General features: G+C 46.8%; 1 protein-coding gene across 1 annotated transcript in view; it reads left to right on the top strand.

The window, feature by feature from the left end:
- Positions 1-2,944: 2,944 nt before the first annotated feature.
- Positions 2,945-24,612, top strand: part of LOC310963555 (sodium channel protein type 5 subunit alpha-like) — a gene marked incomplete at both ends in the record, with an annotated part of 121,131 nt that continues 99,463 nt past the window's right edge. The window contains 7 exons of the mRNA XM_083936419.1: positions 2,945-3,067; positions 3,309-3,452; positions 5,437-5,547; positions 9,698-9,795; positions 10,139-10,267; positions 15,963-16,054; positions 19,204-19,446. Of these exons, the coding sequence (XP_083792545.1) occupies positions 2,945-3,067; positions 3,309-3,452; positions 5,437-5,547; positions 9,698-9,795; positions 10,139-10,267; positions 15,963-16,054; positions 19,204-19,446 (940 nt within the window). The remainder of the gene's footprint in view (positions 3,068-3,308; positions 3,453-5,436; positions 5,548-9,697; positions 9,796-10,138; positions 10,268-15,962; positions 16,055-19,203; positions 19,447-24,612) is intronic.

Genomic DNA, 24,612 nt, shown 5'->3' with positions numbered 1-24,612 from the left:
TCCTCTAGGAGCATAAACGTGTGCAAAAGTGCCCTCTAGGAGCATAAACGTGTGCTAAAGTGTCCTCTAGGAGCATAAACGTGTGCTAAAGTGTCCTCTAGGAGCATAAACGTGTGTTAAAGTGTCCTCTAGGAGCATAAACGTGTGTTAAAGTGTCCTCTAGGAGCATAAACGTGTGCAAAAGTGCCCTCTAGGAGCATAAACGTGTGCTAAAGTGTCCTCTAGGAGCATAAACGTGTGTTAAAGTGTCCTCTAGGAGCATAAACGTGTGTTAAAGTGTCCTCTAGGAGCATAAACGTGTGTTAAAGTGTCCTCTAGGAGCATAAACATGTGTTAAAGTGTCCTCTAGGAGCATAAACGTGTGTTAAAGTGTCCTCTAGGAGCATAAACGTGTGCTAAAGTGTCCTCTAGGAGCATAAACGTGTGCTAAAGTGTCCTCTAGGAGCTTAAACGTGTGCTAAAGTGTCCTCTAGGAGCATAAATGTGTGCTAAAGTGTCCTCTAGGAGCATAAACGTGTGTTAAAGTGTCCTCTAGGAGCATAAACGTGTGTTAAAGTGTCCTAAACGTGTGCTAAAGTGTCCTCTAGGAGCATAAACGTGTGTTAAAGTGTCCTCTAGGAGCATAAACGTGTGCTAAAGTGTCCTCTAGGAGCATAAACGTGTGCTAAAGTGTCCTCTAGGAGCATAAACGTGTGTTAAAGTGTCCTCTAGGAGCATAAACGTGTGCTAAAGTGTCCTCTAGGAGCATAAACGTGTGTTAAAGTGTCCTCTAGGAGCATTAACATGTGCTAAAATGCTAAATGCTCTAAAAGCAAGAAAAAGCCCAAATAACCTCCACAGTCTTTGTGCTGAGCGTGTTGTAATCCTCCCGCACATGAAGGCAACACTAAATAGGTCAGCTCAGTTCAGTCTTTATTAAAAGCTCACGGTCTGACGCCATAACACAGCAGAAGAAGAAGAAGAAGAACAGGAAGTAAACAACACAAACAACAACAACACAAAGACACAATGAAAGAAACTGACTCATTAAAACAGAGAAGCTTCAGATGAGAGCGTCTCTTCACTGGTTCATGCTTTTAGACGTCGTTGAGCCTGAAGCTGAAGGAAGAGCTCCGACTTCTGTTTGTACAAACACCTGACGCTGGTAAACAACAACAACAACAACAGCAACAACAAAAACAGCAACAGCAGCAGCAACAACAACGACAACAACAACAGCAGCAACAACAACAACAACAAGAACAGCAACAACAACAACAACAACAACAGCAACAACAGCAACAACAACAACAACAACAGCAACAACAGCAACAACAGCAGCAGCAACAACGACAACAGCAACAACAGCAGCAACGACAACAGCAACAACAACAGCAACGACAACAGCAACAACAACAACAACAACAGCAACGACCGCAACAACAGCAACAACAGCAACAACAACAGCAACGACAACAACAGCAACGACAACAGCAACGAAGACACGAAAAACGCCACCGCGGAGACACGAAAACGCCACCGCAGACACAAAAACGCCACCGCAGACACAAACGCCACCGCGGATAAACGAAAACGCCACCGCAGAGACACAAAAACGCCACCGCAGACACGAAAACGCCACCGCAGACACAAAAACGCCACCGCAGAGACACGAAAACGCCACCGCGAAGACACGAAAACGCCACCGCAGAGACACGAAAACGCCACCGCAGAGACACGAAAACGCCACCGCGAAGACACGAAAACGCCACCGCAGAGACACGAAAACGCCACCGCAGACACGAAAACGCCACCGCGGAGACACGAAAACGCCACCGCGGATAAACGAAAACGCCACCGCAGACACAAAAACGCCACCGCAGAGACACGAAAACGCCACCGCGGATAAACAAAAAAAACGCCACCACAGAGACACGAAAACGCCACCGCGGATAAACGAAAACGCCACCGCAGACACAAAAACGCCACCGCAGAGACACGAAAACGCCACCGCGGAGACACGAAAACGCCACCGCAGAGACACGAAAACGCCACCGCAGAGACACGAAAACGCCACCGCGGATAAACGAAAACGCCACCGCAGAGACACGAAAACGCCACCGCGGATAAACGAAAACGCCACCGCAGAGACACGAAAACGCCACCGCAGAGACACGAAAACGCCACCGCAGACACTAAAACGCCACCGCAGAGACACGATAACGCCACCGCGGACATGAACAATTAAGACTCAAACAAGTGTGTGTACGTGACTGAGCGTCAGAGCAGAATGGAAACTAGTGTGTGTGTGTGTGTGTGTGTGTGTGTGTGTGTGTTCACACATCAAAAGGAGCTCTGTTTTCCATCCTTATCAAAAGCTGTCATCCACTCCGTCTTTCTCACACACACACACACACACACTCACACACACACACACACACACACACACACACACACACACACACACACACACACACACACACACACACACACAGAAATCAGATTTGGGAGCTGTGAAGAATAAATGTATGAAGGGGTGAAAAACGAGGCCTGTGTCTAATCATTCAATTAGGATCCGAGGCAGATGTTCTGGACACACACACACACACACACACACGCACACACACACACACACACACACACACACACACACACACACACACACACACACACACACACACACACACACACACACACACACACACACACACACACACACTGTTAATGAGACTAATTGTCTGCCTGCACTTCATCACCTGGACGTCTCATAATCACATGGATGAAGAAACTTAGATCAGAACAAAGACGCCGTGTTGTAGTTTTCTTGTACATTTTTGAGTAATTTTTGAATGTGTGTGTGTGTGTGTGTGTTTGTGTGTGTGTGTGTGTGTGTGTGTGTGTGTGTGTGTGTGTGTGTGTGCAGCTGGTAAACTGGGACACTCAGCAGCAGGATCAGGATGAGAAGATGGCTGGCTGTGTGTTTCCAATGGGACCAGAGAGCTTTCAGCGCTTCACGCCGGACTCCCTGGCGGCCATCGAGCAGCGCATCGCCCAGGAGAAGGCCCGACGTAACAAGCAGTACCAGGAGGTACACACACACACACACACACACACACACACACACACACACACACACACACACCTGACAAATACGTCATTATGGTTCAAACAAGGTGGATCAGGAGGTAAAACACCTGAATAAAAGGCAGCAGATGTGAGGAGTGTTACAGAAGAGTGTGTGGGTTTGTCTCTGTGTGTGTGTGTGTGTGTGTGTGTGTGTGTGTGTGTGTGTGTGTGTGTGTGTCTGTGTGACTGTGTGTGTGTGTCAGGACCTGGGCGACGTGGTGCTCCCCCGGCCCCGGCCCGACCTGGAGGCAGGAAAACAGCTGCCACGCATCTTCGCCGACATCCCGTCTCATCTGGTGGGCGTTCCCCTGGAGGACATCGACCAGTACTACTTCAGAGACAAGAGGGTAGGTGTGTGTGTGTGTGTGTGTGTGTGTGTCTGTCTCTCTGTGTGTGTGTGTGTGCAGTTGCAGCGACTCCAGACGCTGTAGTTCCCATGCCGGGCCTGGAGGTGGCGCTGTAACTGCCACAGAAACACACCAACAACGGAGAAGAAGAGACGGGGAGAAGCTGTGGAGAATCCAAACACCGGAGAGTTTCTCTCCAAATCCTCCTCCATCCTAGAGACAAACGTGTCCCTGGTTCTGGTCTTAGTGGAGACTTTGGTGCTGTTCTGGACTCTGATGCACCCTTCACTCTGCAGTTAGTGTCCTCACTGAGCAGAGGGTGCTGCTGGGAGCCCCTTCACTCTGCAGTTAGTGTCCTCACTGAGCAGAGGGGGCTGCTGGGAGCCCCTTCACTCTGCAGTTAGTGTCCTCACTGAGCAGAGGGTGCTGCTGGGAGCCCCTTCACTCTGCAGTTAGTGTCCTCACTGAGCAGAGGGGGCTGCTGGGAGCCCCTTCACTCTGCAGTTAGTGTCCTCACTGAGCAGAGGGGGCTGCTGGGAGCCCCTTCACTCTGCAGTTAGTGTCCTCACTGAGCAGAGGGTGCTGCTGGGAGCCCCTTCACTCTGCAGTTAGTGTCCTCACTGAGCAGAGGGTGCTGCTGGGAGCCCCTTCACTCTGCAGTTAGTGTCCTCACTGAGCAGAGGGGGCTGCTGGGAGCCCCTTCACTCTGCAGTTAGTGTCCTCACTGAGCAGAGCGTGCTGCTGGGAGCCCCTTCACTCTGCAGTTAGTGTCTTCACTGAGCAGAGGGGGCTGCTGGGAGCCCCTTCACTCTGCAGTTAGTGTCCTCACTGAGCAGAGGGGGCTGCTGGGAGCCCCTTCACTCTGCAGTTAGTGTCCTCACTGAGCAGAGGGGGCTGCTGGGAGCCCCTTCACTCTGCAGTTAGTGTCCTCACTGAGCAGAGGGGGCTGCTGGGAGCCCCTTCACTCTGCAGTTAGTGTCCTCACTGAGCAGAGGGTGCTGCTGGGAGCCCCTTCACTCTGCAGTTAGTGTCCTCACTGAGCAGAGGGGGCTGCTGGGAGCCCCTTCCCCGTCCCAAAGCACTCCCAGGCGCCACTTTCTCACTACATTTAGAGACTTTTCACAGCTTCTTAGAACTGGATTTAGAAACAGAGCCTAGAGCAGTTTAGCTCCTTATTCAGAGCATCAGGGAAAAGGGAGACATCTGAGCTGGGCCTCATTCACTCAGAGTTGTGTCACTTTAAAACCCCCATACTTGTCACCTTTGAACCAAAGCTCATAAAAAGACCCTTATTGGTGTGTTTCTTCTGATGTCGTTGGACGACACTGTGGCGTTTGTAAATTGAGAACGAGCGAGTTCCTGTCGACGTGTTTTTGCCATGTTTTTGGTTTGTTTTTGGCGTGTTTTCAACGTGTTTTCAACGTGTTTTCAACATGTTTTCAATGCGTTTTCAACGTGTTTTCAACGTGTTTTCGTCTGGCAAACCAGCGTGTTTTTGGCGTGTTTTTGGTTTGTTTTCAACTTGTTTTCAACGTGTTTTTGACATGTTTTCAGCTTGTAACCGGAGTGTTTTTGGTTTGTTTTTGACGGGTTTTTGGTTTGTTTTAAACTTGTTTTTGACGTGTTTTCGCCGTGTTTTTGACGTGTTTTCGGCGTGTTTTTTGGCGTCAGGGAAAAGGGAGAAATCTGTGCTGGGCCTAATTCATTCATAGTTGTGTCACTTTAAAGCCCCCGTACTTACCACCCTGTAAAAAGACCCTCATTATAAAACGCAGATTTCTACTGAATGCTGCGTTTCTTCTGATGTCGACGGCGTTTGTAAATTAAGTTCCTGTCGGGTTTAACGAGCTGCTCCGGACGCCACTTTCTCCTCCACAGCAGCGTTGATTGTCTGACTCTTCCCCGGAGCGTGCGCCCTAATGAACCCCAGCCGAACGTGTGTGGCGTCCTCTCTGTAACCACCCTTCTCTCTGTGTCTCCGCAGACCTTCATAGTCCTGAACAAAGGGAAGGCCATCTTCCGTTTCAGCGCCACGTCCGCGCTCTACATCTTCAGCCCGTTCCACCCCGTCCGCAGGATCGCCATCAAGATCCTGGTGCACTCATATCCTTACGCCGCCGCTGCTGCTGTGACATGTGAGCAGTGCTACGGCTGCAGGGGGGGTCAGAGGTCACATCCGCAGAGCGCCAGTGTGTGTTGAAGGACGCAGCGTGTGTGAGCAGCCGGGCCTCGCTGACAGCACTGAGGCCGACCATGTAAACAAACAGAAGCAGCCCGCGGGCGTCTGAAGCCTCCGCGGAACTCCGCATCCATCATGTTGTTGTCGTCCGCAGCTCCGGGCTCAGATATGAAACCGTATTTCCACCACAGCTCAGAGGAGGACGGGTTTTTCCTCCCGCTGCGTTTATCAGACTAAAACAAACACGTTTATGAGAACAAATAAGAAAAAGACTTTGATGTTCTCTGGGATCAAAACACAAAAAATGACTCAAATTTACAGGAAAAATACTTAAAATGATGTCTGAGATTATAAAATAACAGATTTATAGGAAAGAAATCTGAAATATCTGGAGTTAAAGTTGTAAATTTACAAGAAAAAATTGAAATATTTAGGATTAAAGTTGCAAATCTAATGGTAAAAGCTTGTTTACCAAAACATTAAAGAAGGTAAACAAGCCAAAAAATAACATTTATAAACATATTTTCTGTCTCCGTTAATAACCCCGTTAAATATAAATAAATATCCCGACTTTTATCCTCAGAATAGTTTGAAGAAACATGTTTTTATTGAGTAAAAACGATAAAAATGCAAATATTCCGGTTTTAAAAGACGATAATTGAGTAAATGTTCTTAGTTACATTCCACCACAGTGAGGTCAGCGCGGCTGCTCGGTGTCTGGGCTCACCTACAGGAGTGACAGTGTGTGTGTGTGTGTGTGTGTGTGTGTGTGTGTGTGTGTGTGTGTGTGTCTGTGTGTCTGTGTGTCTGTGTGTGTGTGTGAACCTGTGGGTCATATTTCTGAGCTAGATATCATCTTGAGCTGTCGGGTGAGCTATAAACATGAGCAGTAAATATTTCCTGCACACAGACACACACACACACACACACACACACACACACACACACACACACACACACACACACACACAGTTCATGACTTAATCCGTCTCTTCTGGACGACAGCGATGTGAGAACAATGAGTTGAATTTTCCCTCAGAAACAAACAAAACTCTGTTTTTAAAATGAGCTCGTTCTGTCACATGTTGACCAGGCACGCGGCCATCTTGGAGACGTTGTCATGGAAACACAAACTCACACCTGAGACGCCATGGGTTTTAAAAGTGGATAAAAAGTCACTTCATGAATCTGGAACTCAATAAACAACATCAGTTTTAATGCAGAAAAGTTCCACATGATGTAGAAGAGATCCGGTTGTAGGAAGCCGCCACGCCACGCAGCGCAGCGCCACCCCAACCCAAGCAGCACCACGCCACCCCACACAGCACTACGCCACGCCACCCCACGCAGCACCATGTCACGCCACCCCACGCAGCACCACGCCTCCCCAACCCAAGCAGCAGCACGCCACCCCACGCAGCACCATGTCACGCCACCCCACGCAGCACCACGCCACACCACCCCACGCCACACCACCCCACGCCACACCACCCCATGCCACGCCACCCCATGCAGCACTACCCCAGGCCATACCACCCCAACCAGCACCACGCCACCCCACCCCACCCCAACCAGCACCACGCCACCCCACCCCACGCAGCACCCCCCCAGTACCACCCCACGCAGCATCATTCCACGCCACCCCATGCAGCACCACGCCACGCCACACCCCCGCCCACCTCAAGCTCCAGACTCCAACATGACAGATATTACCTCACACCCCAAACTCAACAGCCTCCCCCGACCCTGACCCCGACGCCGCCCTCGACACCCTCCGCCTCCCTCCCCTCATCTCACACTCGCCTATTTTTACCCCAGGAGGCGGCGGCGGCGGGTGTTGAGAGACGTCAGGCCGGCCGACACGCTGCTGTCGTCGAGGCGGGATAAGTGGGGCAAGAGGTGTGTGTGTGTGTGTGTGTGTGTGTGTGTGTGTGTGTGTGTGTGTGTGTGTGTGTGTGTGTGTGTGTGTGTGTGTGTGTGTGTGTGTGTGTGTGTGTGTGTGTGTGTGTGTGTGTGTGTGTGTGTGTGTGTGTGTGTGTGTGTGTGTGTGTGTGTGTGTGTGTGTGTGTGTTCTGGCGCCACAGTGACGAGCGTCTACGGTCTGACTACATTTCCCATGATGCCTTTTGTTCTCGAGGACGCACACCTGACTTTGTGCCGCGTTCGTCTATCGCAGACTCAAGAAAAGACGTCACACACACCGCCGTGACGTCACACACACACACACCGCTGTGATGTCACACACACACACCGCTGTGATGTCACACACCGTCACACACCGCTGTGATGTCACACACCACACCGCCGTGATGTCACACACCGCTGTGATGTCACACACACACCACCCGCCGTGATGTCACACACGTCACACACCGTGATGTCACACACCGCTGTGATGTCACACACCACACCGCCGTGATGTCACACAACACACCGCCGTGATGTCAGACACCGCTGTGATGTCACACACCGCTGTGATGTCACACACACACACACGCCATGATGTCACACACCGCTGTGATGTCACACACACACACGCCGTGATGTCACACAACGCCGCTTTGAAAGCACGGATGTATCGAAGAACTGGAAACTATTCCACATTTATTAATATTTATCCCTCTTTATCCTTCTCATCCTCTTCCTGGCGCCCCTTTGACTCCATACACACACACACACACACACACACACGCGTGCAGCTTCTGTGCAGAAGCTCAGAAAGAACAGAGCGAGTGACGGAGGTGAAGAAAAAGAGAGGAAGAAGAAAGACGGAGGCAGAAATGTGACAAACACAAACACGACCCCGTGGAGGAGGCGGGGGGCGGAACGCCATTAGCCGTACGGTGGCCTGGGAGGACCAGAACAGCAGGGCCACGATTAGGGCGTAATTAGCTCGCGGCTCGGCGGCGGCGCTGCAGGAAACGCTTGCGTTGTTTGTCTGAAACCGTGTTCCCTCCATCACGTCCCCCCGCAGCGCCGACACGTGCTCGGCTGCAGCTTAATGACTCTCATTAGGGCTCTTTTAGCCTGATTGACAGCAGAGCGACGGTTTAATCCCGGAGAATCTCTCTCTCCCGCCTCCACGTTAGCGTGCTGCGGTGTGCTGAACGTGGCGGGTGGAGGTGATATTTAACACGTATCGCCGCCTCCTGACACTTCTGGAAAGTTACGGCTCCCCGTTATTCGCTGATTAGACGGACGGGGGTTAATGACGCGTTCACTTACGCTGATGAACGTTCACTTTGTCTTTTTTAGACCGAAGCAGAGAAAAGTCTTTAAGAAGAAACTTTCATTTATTAATTTATTTATTTTATTTATTCTTCTTTATATTCTCACATTTATTCTTTAATTTTTCCCTGCTTATATTTTATATTTATTTATTATTTTTTTATTTTTTTATTCCTGTCTCTATTTTCTAATTTATTTATTATCTTAAATTTTTTTAATTTCTAATTTATTTATTTTATTTATCTTTATATTTTCACATTTATTTATTCTTATTATATAACGTTAGCTAGCTACAGAGTTGTGAGGGAACAGATTGAATCAAGCTAACGTTAGCTAGCTACAGAGTTGTGAGGGAACTGATCGTATCAGGCTAAAGTTAGCTAGCTACAGAGTTGTGAGGGAACAGATTGAATCAAGCTAACGTTAGCTCGTTACAGAGTTGTAAGAGAACAGAGTGTATCAGGCTAACGTTAGCTAGCTACAGAGTTGTGAGTGAACTGATCGTATCGGGCTAACGTTAGCTAGCTACAACGTTGTGAGTGAATAGAGTGTATCAGGCTAACGTTAGCTAGCTACAGCCCTCACGGACACCAGATAGCGTTACACAGACGTTGAACATTATTAACATTTAAAATTTAAACTGAAAACATAAAATAAACACGGACAAGTTTGAGTCATTGTGTCCAAAACTCCGCCGTGGAGCGACAACAAGTGTCGGTATGTGACGAGAGGGGAATGGGAATGGGTGGCAGCGGCTGTGTGGAGGACGCCATGTTTTTAACGGTGATAATCATCGAACCCTGACGCAGATGAAGTGTTTTCTCTGTTTTTCCTTGACCTGCTCACGTTATTCAGCTTGTTCATCATGTGCACCATCCTGACCAACTGCTGCTTCATGGCCATGTCCGAGCCGGCGTACTGGGCCAAGTACCTTGAGTAAGTACCCCTGTGTGTGTGTGTGTTTGTGTGTGTGTGTGTGTGTGTGTGTGTGTGTCCGTATAAAAACCCACTCTGGGGGGTGTGTGTTGGGGTGTGACAGTGTAAGGCGATGCAGGCCGGACGGGGAAATACGACTGTTGTAATCAAACTCAAAGCTGGTTTTTGGTCGAACGCCATTTTGTAAACGCGCTAAATCAGAGTTTAACGTGAACAAAATGGCCGTCGGACTAAACTACAAACACTTCCTGTGTGAGCCTCCGCGCACAAAACACTGCTAAATAACCGTCTCATTCAGTGGTCTTAACTGAACGGTCTCCTGTTGTCGTCTGAACGCCCTCAGGTACACCTTCACAGGTATTTACACGTTCGAGTCGCTCATAAAGATCCTGGCGAGAGGCTTCTGCGTCGGGCCCTTCACCTTCCTGAGGGACCCCTGGAACTGGCTCGACTTCAGCGTCATCGTCATGGCGTGAGTCACAAACACACACATACAAACACACACACACACACACACACACACACACACACACACGCACAAAGATGCAAAATGACTAAAAATAGATGCAAAACCACCAGAAAAAGATGCAAAATGACTTAAAATAGATGCAAAACCACCAGAAAAAGATGCAAAATGACTAAAAAAAGATGCAAAACCACCAGAAAAAGATGCAAAATTACTAAAAATAGATGCAAAACCAGCACAAAAAGATGCAAAATGACTTAAAACAGATGCAAAACCACCCAAAAAGGTTGTGCGTTGTAACATAAATAGGTAACGTTAGATGAAGTTCATGTTCTCTTGAATAAAACCTTCCTGTGGTCGGATCAGCACCGGAGCGGCTGGAGGCTTTTACTGTGAAACATCTGTGCAGGAACAGAAGTGCAGAGCCGCAGAGCTGGAGGACGCTGATGAGCGTGACACGCCGCTGTTGTGCCGCAGGGATCAGGGCGCTGGAATTAAACCCACAGACGAGCAGAATGCGTCCGCGCTGACGAGACGTCGTGCAGCCGAGCAGAAGTGTTTGTTTACGCCGGACACTTGTGCACAGTCAGGAGGAAGTGTGTGTGTGTGTGTCTGTGTGTGTGTGTCTGTGTGTGTGTCTGTGTGTGTGTGTGTCTGTGTGTGTGTGTCTGTGTGTGTGTCTGTGTGTGTGTGTGTCTGTGTGTGTGTGTGTCTCTCTAAAGCTCTTTAAGTCAGGGATGAGAGGCCGAGTTTCTGCTGCACAAGTTCAACCCTCATTCACTTCAGCTTCAGCACATTTACAAACACAAAAAGATGCAAAACCAGCACAAAAAGATGCAAAACGACCAAAAATAGATGCAAAACCAGCACAAAAAGATGCAAAATGACTAAAAATAGATGCAAAACCAGCCCAAAAAGATGCAAAATGACTAAAAATAGATGCAAAACCACCACAAAAAGATGCAAAATGACTAAAAATAGATGCAAAACCACCACAAAAAGATGCTAAATGACTAAAAATAGATGCAAAACCACCACAAAAAGATGCAAAATGACTAAAAATAGATGCAAAACCAGCACAAAAAGATGCAAAATGACTAAAAACAGAGGAGAGAGGGAGCAGTGGAGTCCCCAGAGAACGGGAGCGTGACCCGTCCACTCCGGTAATTGAGTGACTGATGGGAAATGGCGGCGGTTTGGTTTGGTTAGCGATCAGGCGGCGATCAATCACGGCGGCGGAGGAGCGGGCGACGCCGGCGGGAAGATAAACGATCTCAATGAACCGATGGGATCGATGGTTGACCCGAGGCTCGGCTCCGGGGTCAGCAGCGCTGTAATGAAGCGGCGTCCCCTCCTCCGAGGGACGCCTGCCTTAATTGAAGCGTGTTGATGGAGGTGCCCTGGAGACGGCGCGCGACCCCGACGACACGCCGCCAAACGTCTCCACGGGAAAAGTGGCTTCACTTCAAAGGACGAAGTCTCCATTAAAACAGTTCCATCTGCTGCCGACGAGCTTCACATTCATCTGTCCTTCATTTCTACAACTCTGACGCACTAAGTTTACACAAAACCAGCACAAAGGGATGCAAAATGACTAAAAATAGATGCAAAAACAGCACAAAAAGATGCAAAATGAGTAAAAATAGATGCAAAACCAGCACAAAAAGATGCAAAATGACTAAAAATAGATGCAAAAACAGCACAAAAAGATGCAAAATGAGTAAAAATAGATGCAAAACCAGCACAAAAAGATGCAAAATGACTAAAAATAGATGCAAAAACAGCACAAAAAGATGCAAAATGAGTAAAAATAGATGCAAAAACAGCACAAAAAGATGCAAAATGAGTAAAAATAGATGCAAAACCAGCACAAAAAGATGCAAAATGACTAAAAATAGATGCAAAACCACCACAAAAAGATGCTAAATGTCTAAAAATAGATGCAAAACCACCACAAAAAGATGCAAAATGACCAAAAATAGATGCAAAACCAGCACAAAAAGATGCAAAATGACTAAAAATAGATGCAAAACCAGCACAAAAAGATGCAAAATGACTAAAAATAGATGCAACACCACCACAAAAAGATGCAAAATGACTAAAAATAGAAGCAAAACCAGCACAAAAAGATGCAAAATGACTAAAAATAGATGCAAAACCACCACAAAAAGATGCAAAATGACTAAAAATACATGCAAAACCACCACAAAAAGATGCAAAATGACTAAAAATAGATGCAAAACCACCACAAAAAGATGCAAAATGACTAAAAATAGATGCAAAACCACCACAAAAAGATGCAAAATGACTAAAAATAGATGCAAAACCACCACAAAAAGATGCAAAATGACTAAAAATAGATGCAAAACCACCACAAAAAGATGCAAAATGGAGGTTTGGTTGAACTTTATTTCATTTCTAATCTGTAAAGTGATGAACAATGAAGTTATGAAGTGGAACATGTGTGATGATAACGAGGGGCATCGATCAGAGTGGCGGCCTGCAGGGAGACACACACACACAGAGACACACACACACACACACACACACACACACACACACACACACACACACACACACACACACACACACACACACACTAAACACACACAAAATGTCTGATTGATGCCCTTTTTCCCTCCCAGCGAGTCAGGATTCCTATGAACACAGAGTCCATCACCCTCCCCCACTTACACACACACACACACACACACACACACACACACACACACACACACACACACACACACGCCCCTGTGCTCCTGATATTGCCGGTGTAATGACATGTTAATGGCGCCCATCACCGCCGCAGCAGCAGCCGCAGACTCCTCGGCTGTTTTCGCCGCATTAGAGGTGAAATATTTTTAATCTTCTTCACACAATAAAATCACAGATAAATCGTCGCCACGGCAACTCAAAAACCATCCCAATTATGACCATAAAGGAAGGAGAAACTAAAGGAGCGGATCATGAGCTGCATCATCTCGCTCTCGTTGGTTTTGTGCGGAGGAGGAAGCCGCTGGAGCTCTGCTGTCACTGCGTCCGAGCGCTCCCCCTCCGCTCTAATTCAATCAACCTGCCAGTCAACGGAGGTGAAATATGAGCCGTAATGGAGCGCCGTTAGCCAGGGTCACATGACTCAATCTGACCGGAGGACCCAAGATGGCCGCCGACAGCCTGGCGCCCTCCCTGCTCCTCATAACCGGCCGCTTTACCTCCGTTTGTTGATGGAAGTTATGGATTATTTCTGATTCAAGGTGACTAAAAAAAGATGCAAAATGACTAAAAAAAGATGCAAAACCAGCACAAAAAGATGCAAAATGACTAAAAATAGATGCAAAACCAGCACAAAAAGATGCAAAATGACTAAAAATAGATGCAAAACATCACAAAAAGATGCAAAATGTCTAAAAATAGATGCAAAACCAGCACAAAAAGATGCAAAATGACTAAAAATAGATGCAAAACCACCACAAAAAGATGCAAAATGACTAAAAATAGATGCAAAACCACCACAAAAAGATGCAAAATGACTAAAAATAGATGCAAAACCAGCACAAAAAGATGCAAAATGACTAAAAATAGATGCAAAACCACCACAAAAAGATGCAAAATGACTAAAAATAGATGCAAAACCAGCACAAAAAGATGCAAAACGAGTAAAAATAGATGCAAAACCACCACAAAAAGATGCAAAATGACTAAAAACAGATGCCGATTGTGTTCTGGCGGCTCTCTGTTGACGTGTGAAGACTCTAACTCACCAGGGTTGTACTTGTTGTAAAGTCCCACAGTATTTTCAGACTCTGCTGTTGTTTTTCTTCCTGTGTTGTATGTTGACACCGCCACACTGCCCCCTACAGGCTGTTAACAGAGTTTATCAAAGTAGGGAACCTGCAGGCGCTGAGAACCTTTAGAGTGCTGCGAGCCCTGAAAACGATCTCAGTCATCCCAGGTAAGGCCTCACCAGCTCCAGGGGGCGACAAGGGACACAAACAAACAAACAGTCCTCATCGTAAACGTCCTCTCTTGTCCGTCCCGTGTCTGCCGTGTCTTGCAGCACCAGGCCCGCCCCCCTCCCCCACTCCACCCGATCAGGGCTCGCAGGTGTAGTCCCCTGGTCTGAACTGAGGACACCGTGAAGAAGGAGAAGTCAGACGGAAACAAAAAGCTGAGCGCACGATCTTCAACTGGAGATGTTTGATTCTAAATGCTGCAGGAACGAGTCCGAAAACCCGGACACGAGTAAAAGACCGGTCCAACCCTACAGTAAACACGGATACGGAGCCTTTCGTCCGGTCATGGAGGTCGTCTCGTCCGTCGCCTCAGAGCTTATAAAGCCGGACAGACTGGGGCAACACCAGCGTTCATCGAGGCGGCAATATAGAGCCGAAAACCAACGAAGAAGAGAGAAACTGGACATTTGAAAATGGTGCAAAATTTGGAGAAGATCTACGAGTTTGTCAGACGGCACATCGAGAACTCGCCGTTAAAGCGTCCGTTCTCACATTTACACTTTCTGCACAGCGTTCTGAAACCTGCGGAGCGAGACGGTGTATCGTCTGCATAGAAACGACTCTCTGCAATTCTCTTCTGACATTTCAGGCTTTTATTTTTTTGTAGCTGGATCAAATTTGTAGCTTTATAAAATATAAATGATGACGGAGACGGTGAGAAACTCGCTGCAGGGATGAAACGGCAAAAATAACGTTTAATTTCCCTGTTTTGTTGATTTGTTGCTGATTTGTCCGTTCAGTCGTGACGTAACACCCTTTCAAAATATGATTTCCTGGTCCGAGCGTCGTGTTTCTCCAACGCAGCAGTGCCGTGTTCCCTATTGTTTGAACAGATCTGCGTAATTATCATTTCACCTCTTTCCTCTGGATGAAAAAGACGTCTGTCTGATAAAAGAGGGGATAGTCGTAGTCGTTCACATGTTCGGACGTTGTTTTCTGTTTTGTTTGGACCCGGAAATCTTATTTTGAAAGGGTGTTACGTCACGACTGAACAGCCGGATTGCTCGCTTGACCCTCCAGCTGTCGGTTTGTCAGTGACTTGACCAGCGGACTCTGCTCAGACTTGATTGGCTGAAACATGTGACTGTTACGAGCTGAGTCTGAGGAGACGACGTAGGCCGGTTTGAGTCCGACGCGACGGGTCCGTTCACGCCGCTGCAACGCTCTGAAACAGTTTTGTCTCGCCACTAATCTTCGCTCCGACCTGGACACCGAAAGCAACTGTGCTGGTCCACTTCCCTTCACCGTTCATTCGCATTTCTGTGCCGAACTTTGTGCACGACATCCTCAAACCTGTTGAACGTGCTCGACTTTGTGCCGAGTGTACGAACACCGCTCTCACCGCGCTTTCGCCGACGGGGGAGCAGGAAGCTTCCAGGTTTTCCCACTCCTTCCTGCAGCGCTCTAACGATGATGAAGCTAAACGCTAACCGCAGCGAAACAAGTCCAACTAAACCAAAGATCCCGTTTGTGTGCACGGGAGCAGCTTCCTCCGCCTGACTTCCCCTTCCCAACGTCTCCGGCTTGAGCCTCCACTGTTGCCGTGCGACCCGGCCTGTCTCTCCGCTGTACCTCTCTCTCTCCTCGCTCTTCTCTCCCTCTGTGTCGGCTCGTTGTTGCTCAGTGTGGTCAAACCCTTCTGTGTGTGTCTGTCTCTTGTGCTTCTGTCTCCCGGCTTGTTGCAGATATGTGACTGAGTTTGTGGACCTGGGTAATGTGTCAGCCTTAAGGACGTTCAGGGTGCTGCGAGCGCTCAAAACCATCTCTGTCATCCCAGGTGAGGAGGCCAAAACGCAGGCTGGGGTGAATATATCGAATGCACCTGCTGGAAGGACTGAAATCAGTGGCTTTGAAATCTCATCCTGCACACTACCACGGCTGCTGAATTAACCTGCTTTTGCACACGCTCTTTGATAAAGTACCCAGAAGGTAGTGTGCAGGAGGACGCGCTGAAGTCTTCCTCAGAATAGGTTGTGAGTGGACATCAGAGGCTGAGCGAGCAGCGACCGCACTAATAAAATAAAGCTTTATATAGTTTCACCAGGGGCACGACGACAACACCCGTCCACTAAAAGCGTTAGTTTCTCCACTGACTGCTCAGGAAACATTGCCCTACATGTCGTCATCAAAGAGAGGGGACGCCGTTCACGATGACACCCCTAACGCCAGATCAGATCTGGACCTCGTCCCTCGCGCTCTCGTCCTCAGCTATGGCCGCCCCCTCCGTTCTCACACTCTTGACCCTTTGACCTTTGAGAGGAACTGAAGCTCATTAAAGAGCGGAGAAAATGGCGTCAAGGTCGTTCATAAAACACCTTTCATATCTCTGCTCCTACGCTGTTATCACAAATGGATGACGCCGTGCTTCGGTGTGTAGCGCAGTCACTTTAGCTAATAGCATTAGCTTAGCATTAGCAAGTGTGTCCACTCATGAAGCAGCATGTTACTGTAGTTAAAAACAAGCCCCGCCCCCAGAGAGAGCTTACCTGACCTGACTTCTGCAGTGATTCGCCGTACAAACTACAAAAACACGCCATAATCAGACACGAGCGCCCCTGAAAATAGGGGTTTGTCTCTGAAATAGCTGCAATTTTTGCCGTGCATTTCTATTTTTCTGTACCTTCTTCGTTTGAGATCATCTGTAAATTTACTGATACGTTATTGATGCATGTGTGGTTTTCACACCTCCTTTAATTAATCTCATAGGAACTCTGTTAATTTTGCCTAAATTATCATTATTATTGTTATAGATTGCCGATAAAGAGCCAGGAATGATGAAAAAAAGTTTAAATAAACATACTTGTTGAGTGTTTGCCCTTAGATACTCATTGTCGCTGGCTCATCTCTGTATGTTTCCACTGTGCATGTTAGCATGCAGCGCTAACGGCGTCATTAGCACCTCTGCGCCACGACCGTAGCTTTGTTACAACTGTGTCTAAAACACGTTATAACGCTAACACGGTCGTAGCAACATGTCAGAGGCTGCAGCCGTGACTGACTCTAATCATTCATTAGTTTACAGACGCTCCCGTTAGCTTGTTTTGGATGCAGATTAAAAAGTTGTGCGTCTGTTTCTAATGAATTAACGACAAAAAAAAGTGCTTTCAAGTGATGAACAGTCTCGAAAAGTGGAGGACAGTCAACTTGTCTGCACCCTTTGTGTTCCTGCTGTTTTCACCACGTGTTCGTGTGCGTGTCGTGTTTTTATCCGGATGTTAGCGGCTTTGTTGTCGTGGTGACGATGACGGTGACTTTTGTTTCCCACGGTGGTGACATTTATGAACATTTAATAAAGACAGAAAGCCTGCTGCCAGATGAAAACCTTCAATTATCAAGAAATTTAACAAATGAATTGAGTATTTTTCAGCTTGAATCTCCAAAGAAAACAAGAGAATAGAAGATTTTCACCTCACAGCAGAGCGACGTTTCTATTGGCTGTAAAACCACGTTTATTTTTTAATTTATGTCATTTTGTGTTTTTTTTTCTGAGGTGCATAAAGATGGCCGCCCTTTAGTCCGTCCAGTGGTTTGCTTTTAAAACACATGTTCAAGTTTTTCATTGACAACTAACGAACTTTAACTCTATTTGATTGAATTTGACTCTGTTTGAAGTTGAGGCGGCTGCCGTCTTTATGTCCCCTCATTGATTATGAAAGGAATAATTCACCCCCAGAACAATAACAAGTGTTTGCAGTACTCGCCTCCGTGCTCCCAGAAGAAGTTTCCTATCGAAGGGTGTTAAGGAGAGCGACGCGCCTGAAATAGTCTTTGATGGAGGCGGAGCAAAAGAGCAAGAAAAGTTATAAAACTTGCAAAAAACTTTCTGAAACTTGACGTTATTGAAGCCTCTTTTATCCATCATGGACTCTTTTGCTCGGCACCTGGTTTTGCTGCTTGCAGCATTGATCCCATGAATGTTTTTAGAGATAAACGCAGTCATACACACAGTACTTAGGCCTACAGAGAGAGAGACTCCTTCATTTAAACAACAAAAGCATCAGTAAAAGATTCAAAAAATAACAAATAGTGAATGTAAACAGTTAAAACAGATATCAGCTCTATGGCTATAGGCTGTATATGCTAAATGATGCTGCTACAGCGCCACCTATTGGCCATATGGCATCAAATTCGTCACGTCCACTCACACATCATATCCACATATTTCCACCAAATTTCATTCCAATAACTCAAAGTGTTCAGGAGATATGAGGTGTTTTGTGATATAAGCCCCGCCCACAGCTCTTGAGCAAACTTTAAGGGCCAGCTGGAGCAAAACTGTGCGAAACATCCAAACTCTGAAACCTTTTATCCAGCTCACTCCAGAGATGTTCTGCACCAAATCTCGTGACGATTGAGGACAATTTGTGGGAGTTGCAGCAAAAAACCTGAAAATATAACAAATAGCGAATGTAAACAGTTAAAGAGGGTATCAGCTTAAAACTTAAGGCTGTATATGCTAAATGATGCTGCTACAGCGCCACCGATTGGCCGAATGGCACCAAATTGGTCACGTCCACTCACACATCATATCTACACATTTCCACCAAATTTCATTCCAATAACTCAAAGTGTTCAGGAGAAATGAGGTGTATGTTCTGCACCAAATCTCGTGACAATTGAAGACAATTTGTAGGATTTGCGCCAAAAAAACCTAAAAATCATAATGGCGGGAAAATGAGCCTTGCTTATATTGATCGATCCTTAACACCTTTTGATACAAAACCTTTTCTGCAGCGTCTGGAGGTGAGTTTGAGACGCACTGGGGTGAAATGTTCCCTTCCATGTTTGTTTTTTGTGGATTTTCGTGATTAAAACAGAATTTTCCTGAATATAATTAAGTTTGGCTTCTTCATGTGGTCGGTGGTGACGGCCGCAGTAAAGTTGATCTGAATGCTAACCCTGTGTGCGTCCGCGGCGCTCTGCTAGGCCTGAAGACCATCGTGGGCGCTCTGATCCAGTCGGTGAAGAAGCTGGCGGACGTGATGATCCTCACCGTCTTCTGTCTGAGCGTCTTCGCCCTCATCGGCCTGCAGCTCTTCATGGGGAACCTGCGGCAGAAGTGCGTCCGCAGCACGGCCAACTGCGTCAACGGCAGCCTGCCCGCCAACACGTCCTTCTACTGCAACAACAAGACGTGGGCGTCGCTGAAGGACTTCATCAACGAGGAGGGTGAGGATCCGAAACAGCCGAAATAAACACGTTTACAGCCGAAATAAACAAATTTACAACAGAAATAAACACTTTACAACAGAAATAAACATGTTTACAACAGAAATAAACAAATTTACAACAGAAATAAACATGTTTACAGCAAAAATAAACATGTTTAAAACAGAAATAAACACATTTACAACAGAAATAAACAAGTTTACAGCAGAAATAAACAAGTTTACAGCGAAATAAACAAGTTTACAGCAGAAATAAACAAGTTTACAGCTAAAATAAACAAATTTACAGCAGAAATAAACAAGTTTACAACAGAAATAAACATGTTTATAACAGAAATTAACAGTTTACAGCAGAAATAAACATGTTTACATCTTCCCAATCTGCATTTTCCGTATCATAACTCCATGTTTGGTGTTTTTAAACGAACAAAAACGCTGAAAATTGGTTGAAAAATCAGCGATAAATGATTTTAATAGTGGACAAAGCTCCTGCCTCCAATGACAAACATGCTAACGAGGTTAGAGAGGAACACACGGGCTTCTAGTGTGTGTGTGTGTGTGTGTGTGTGTGTGTGTGTGTGTGTGTGTTTATTGACGTGACACACACTGCCACCATGGCATCGTCCAATCCATTTAGGAAACACCAGTCACCGCTGCAACACACACACAGACACACACACACACACACACATCGATAGGAGTGTGATGTGTGTACAGGCAGCTGGAGCTGGGCAGCTTACCAGGAACATAACACACACACACACACACACACACACACACACACACAAAAAGAGGTCATGTGAGGTCAGTTGGTATATGCACTATTTGACATGTCAAGCTTGTTGGGCTGAACATAATATACGTTATGTGGACACACACACACACACACTCACACACACACACACACACACACACACACACACAGACGCGGGTCGAGGTCAGGGTTAAGGAAACACTTAACGCTGCTGTCAGATGAAACCGGAGCCTCACACCGCCTCGCTGCACGTTTGTGTTTTTAAAATCCTGCAGAAACATATGAAATATTTTCTGTTCCTAAAACTGTTTCTCATGCTTTCAGTTTTTATTTTGACTCCTCATATCTGCGCTCAGTCGTCCCGTTATTGTTTAAACGTGCGTGTGTTGCGACCTACAATTATTTGGGAACTGGCGTATTAAATATTTAAATGACAGCACGCTGAAGTAGAGTTATTCTGCTTAGACAGAAGCTGTTCTTTGTGTTTCGTCATAGTTTGATTTTGTTAATATGTCAAATATAATCCTGATTCATGTCGCTCAGTAGAGGTCAGAGTTCAGGAGTGATGTCATTAACGTGCGCGGTGGAGCGTAGGAAACAACAGTGGAGTCACGGTGTGTTTGACGCTGAGGTGCAGGACGGTTTTCTGTCTTGGTGTAAAAACCACGATAACTAAAGAGTGAGGTGAATAAAAGTGGCCAAATGGAAGACACGAAGTCACGTCTGCAACACGTGAAAAGTATCCGTCAAATACTTAATTTACAAGCAGAGATTCATCCACTTTGTCCTCGTTGCATCATGAAAAACCTTTGATATGAATCAGATATATAGATGGATAGATAGTTTATTTCTTTGTAACTTTAGTCAAAAAATCAGAAAATCTTTGTGAAAAATGCTGAAGTGAGCGATGAGAAGAAACGTCATCGTCTCATTAAACTGTGAATAAACTCAAACCTGCAGAAAAATGACAATAAAAAGAACGAGCGGCGCTTTTAATCTGCCTCGTTCTTCAAAAACAGAGTCTTTAAAGTGACGCGGTCCCGCCTGTTAAAGGGTCAAAGGTCAAACTGCCCAAACAAAGTCTCTTTGTAGCTGTTTTGAGTCTCTGTGCAGCTGTTTTGAGTCTCTGTGCAGCTGTTTTGAGTCTCTGTGCAGCTGTTTTAAGTCTCTGTGCAGCTGTTTTAAGTCTCTGTGCAGCTGTTTTGAGTCTCTGTGCAGCTGTTTTGAGTCTCTTTGTAGTTGTTTTAAGTCTCTGTGCAGCTGTTTTGAGTCTCTGTGCAGCTGTTTTGAGTCTCTTTGTAGCTGCTTTGAATCTCTTTGTAGCTGCTTTGAGTCTCTTGCTGGTTGGCACGTGTCTCTTTGTAGCTGTTTTGAGTCTCTTTGGAGCTGTTTTGAATCTCTTTGTAGCTGTTTTGTGTCTTTGCAGCTGTTTTGAGTCTCTTTGTAGCTGTTTTGTGTCTCTTTGTAGTTGTTTTAAATCTCTTTGTAGCTGTTTTGAGTCTCTTTGCAGCTGTTTTGAGTCTCTTTGTAGCTGTTTTGAGTCTCTTTAAAGCTGTTTTGAGTCTCTTTGTAGCTGTTTTTGAGTCTCTTTGCAGCTGTTTTGAGTCTCTTTGTAGCTGTTTTGAGTCTCTTTAAAGCTGTTTTGAGTCTCTTGCTGGTTGGCACGTGTCTCTATGCAGCTTTCTGAGTCTCTTTGAGGCTGTTTTGAGTCTCTTTGGAGCTGTTTTGAGTCTCTTTGGAGCTGTTTTAGTCTCTTTGTAGTTGTTTTGTGTCTCTTTGGAGCTGTTTTAGTCTCTTTGTAGCTGTTTTGAGTCTCTTTGGAGCTGTTTTAGTCTCTTTGTAGCTGTTTTGAGTCTCTTTGGAGCTGTTTTAGTCTCTGTAGCTGTTTTGTGTCTCTTTGTAGCTGTTTTAAATCTCTTTGCTGGTTTCTGCGTCTCTTTGCAGCTGTTTTGTTTCTCTTTGTAGCTGTTTTGTGTCTCTTTGTAGCTGTTTTGTGTCTCTTTGTAGCTGTTTTGAGTCTCTTTGCTGGTTTCTGCGTCTTTTTGCAGCTGTTTTGAGTCTCTTTGCAGCTGTTTTGAGTATCTTTGTAGCTGTTTTGAGTCTCTTTGTAGCTGTTTTGAGTCTCTTTGCAGCTGTTTTGGGTCTCTTTGCAGCTGTTTTGGGTCTTTGCAGCTGTTTTGAGTCTCTTTGCAGCTGTTTTGGGTCTCTTTGTAGCTGTTTTGTGTCTTTGCAGCTGTTTTGAGTCTCTTTGTAGCTGTTTTGTGTCTCTTTGTAGTTGTTTTAAATCTCTTTGCTGGTTTCTGAGTCTCTTTCCAGCTGTTTTGGGTCTCTTTGCAGCTGTTTTGTGTCTTTGCAGCTGTTTTAAGTCTCTTTGCAGCTGTTTTGAGTCTCTTTGCAGCTGTTTTGAGTCTCTTTGCAGCTGTTTTGAGCCTCTTTGCAGCTGTTTTGAGTCTCTTTGCAGCTGTTTTGAGTCTCTTGCTGGTCTGTTCGTGTCTCTTTGAGTGATAGTTTTGAGGGGAGACTCGAGCATCTACCTGAACGACTCCTGAAACTGCAGCTTCCTGTGTGTGCGAGCCCGCGTGTGCAAGCGCCGTCCCACCCGCTGTTCATCTCCACGTTAACAGATTTCCACCTCCACTGAAAGCGACACCCTCTTAAAAACAGCTGAGCTCACATAACCGCTGTCGCTGCCTCCGTCCACTAAACTCCACCGCTGATTAATGTCTGGCCTTCATCACAGAGCACATTAACGGCGTCTCCGTCTATTTCACGTGTCACACCTGCAGATGTTCAGCGTGTAAATGATGTAAACGCACGAGGGGGAGGGGCGTTCAGGCCGTTTGCTGCCTGAAAAGAAATGAAATTAAAGCCACTTTCTCGACGTCCCGCGGAGACAATTTCCCCCGTTTCTGCATCTCTGCGAAATCTTCTCAGACGGGGGGTCGCTCCGAAAAAACTTTATTAAATGTGCGACTGATGTGTTTGGAAAGTTCCAGTTAATAAATGAAGGTAAACCGCTCCTCTCTGCCTCAGCGGCTGACGTCACGTTCAGGCTTCATCCTTTCTTTGAGCTGATGAACAAAAAGAACTTCAGACTCTAGAGGTTTTTGTTGGCGAGCGTGAGCGCGGTCTCCCATGATGCACTGGGTAACAAACGAACGGCTCGCTAAGAAGCTTAAGTGCCTTTTGGTGCGGGTCAGAGCCAAACACACGCACCAAAGAACCCCTTCTGTTTGTCAAAGAGGGAAACTTTGCACGTGAACCGTCACAATAAAGGACAGAAGACTTTGAATTGACTCCAGGTAGGGAATGAGTCCTGACCCCAAGTACCTCGGGATCTTGTTCACGAGTGAGGGGACGATGGAGCGTGAGTTTGGCCGGAGAATCGGAGCAGCGGGGGCGGAGCTGCAGTCGCTCTACCGCACCGTTGTGATGAACAGAGAGCTGAGGAAGCAAAGCTCTGGATCTACCGCTCAGTCCTGGTTCCTACCCTCACCTGTGGTCATGAAAGCTGGGTCAGGACCCAAAGAACCAGGTCCAGGTCCAAGCGTGTGAACTGTGTTTCCTCAGGAGGGGGTCTGGAGTCTCCCTTAGAGAGAGGGGGAGAAGTTCAGCATCCGTGAGGAACTCGGAGTAGAGCCGCTGCTCCTTTGTGTTGAAAGGAGCCAGTTGAGGTGGTTCAGGATCATCTGGTAAGGATGAACCCTGGGCGCCTCCCTAGGGAGGTGTTCCAGGCACGTCCAGCTGGGAGGAGGCCTCGGGGAAGACCCAGGACCAGGTGGAGAGATTAGATCTCCACACTGGCCTGGGAACGCCTCAGGATCCCCCAGTTAGAGCTGGTTAATGTGGCCCGGGAAAGGGAAGTTTGGGGTCCTCTGCTGGAGCTGCTGCGCCCGAGACCTGATCCAGGATCAGAGGCTGAAGATGAGATGAGACTTTGAAATGTTTGTTTGTGTTCGTTCACTGAGCAGAGAACGGTTCTTGCGTAAAGCCCGACTTTAAGGTCACGCTTTGTGATTCAAAGATCCTCTCCGTCACAAGAGATCAGCTTTTCACAATAAAAGCTTCTACTGCTGACGTCACGTTTAACGTACAAGAGGTGACGTTTTTCCCTTTTGCTGTCACGTACTTTACGTCACGCTGTGTCATGTCACGCTGAGTCACGCTGTGTCACGTCACGCTGTGTCACGCTGTGTCAGGCTGTGTCACACTGTGTCACGCTGTGTCACGCTGTGTCACGCTGTGTCATGTCACGCTGAGTCACGCTGTGTCACGTCACGCTGTGTCACACTGTGTCACGCTGTGTCACGTTGCATCACGCTGTGTCACGCTGTGTCACGCTGTGTCACGCTGTGTCACGTCACGCTGTGTCACGCTGTGTCACGTCACGCTGTGTCACGCTGTGTCAGGCTG

Source organism: Echiichthys vipera, assembly GCF_963691815.1.
Source record: "Echiichthys vipera genome assembly, chromosome: 21".
Taxonomy (NCBI): Eukaryota; Metazoa; Chordata; class Actinopteri; order Perciformes; family Trachinidae; genus Echiichthys; species Echiichthys vipera.
This window is presented reverse-complemented; position numbering and strand designations above follow the sequence as displayed.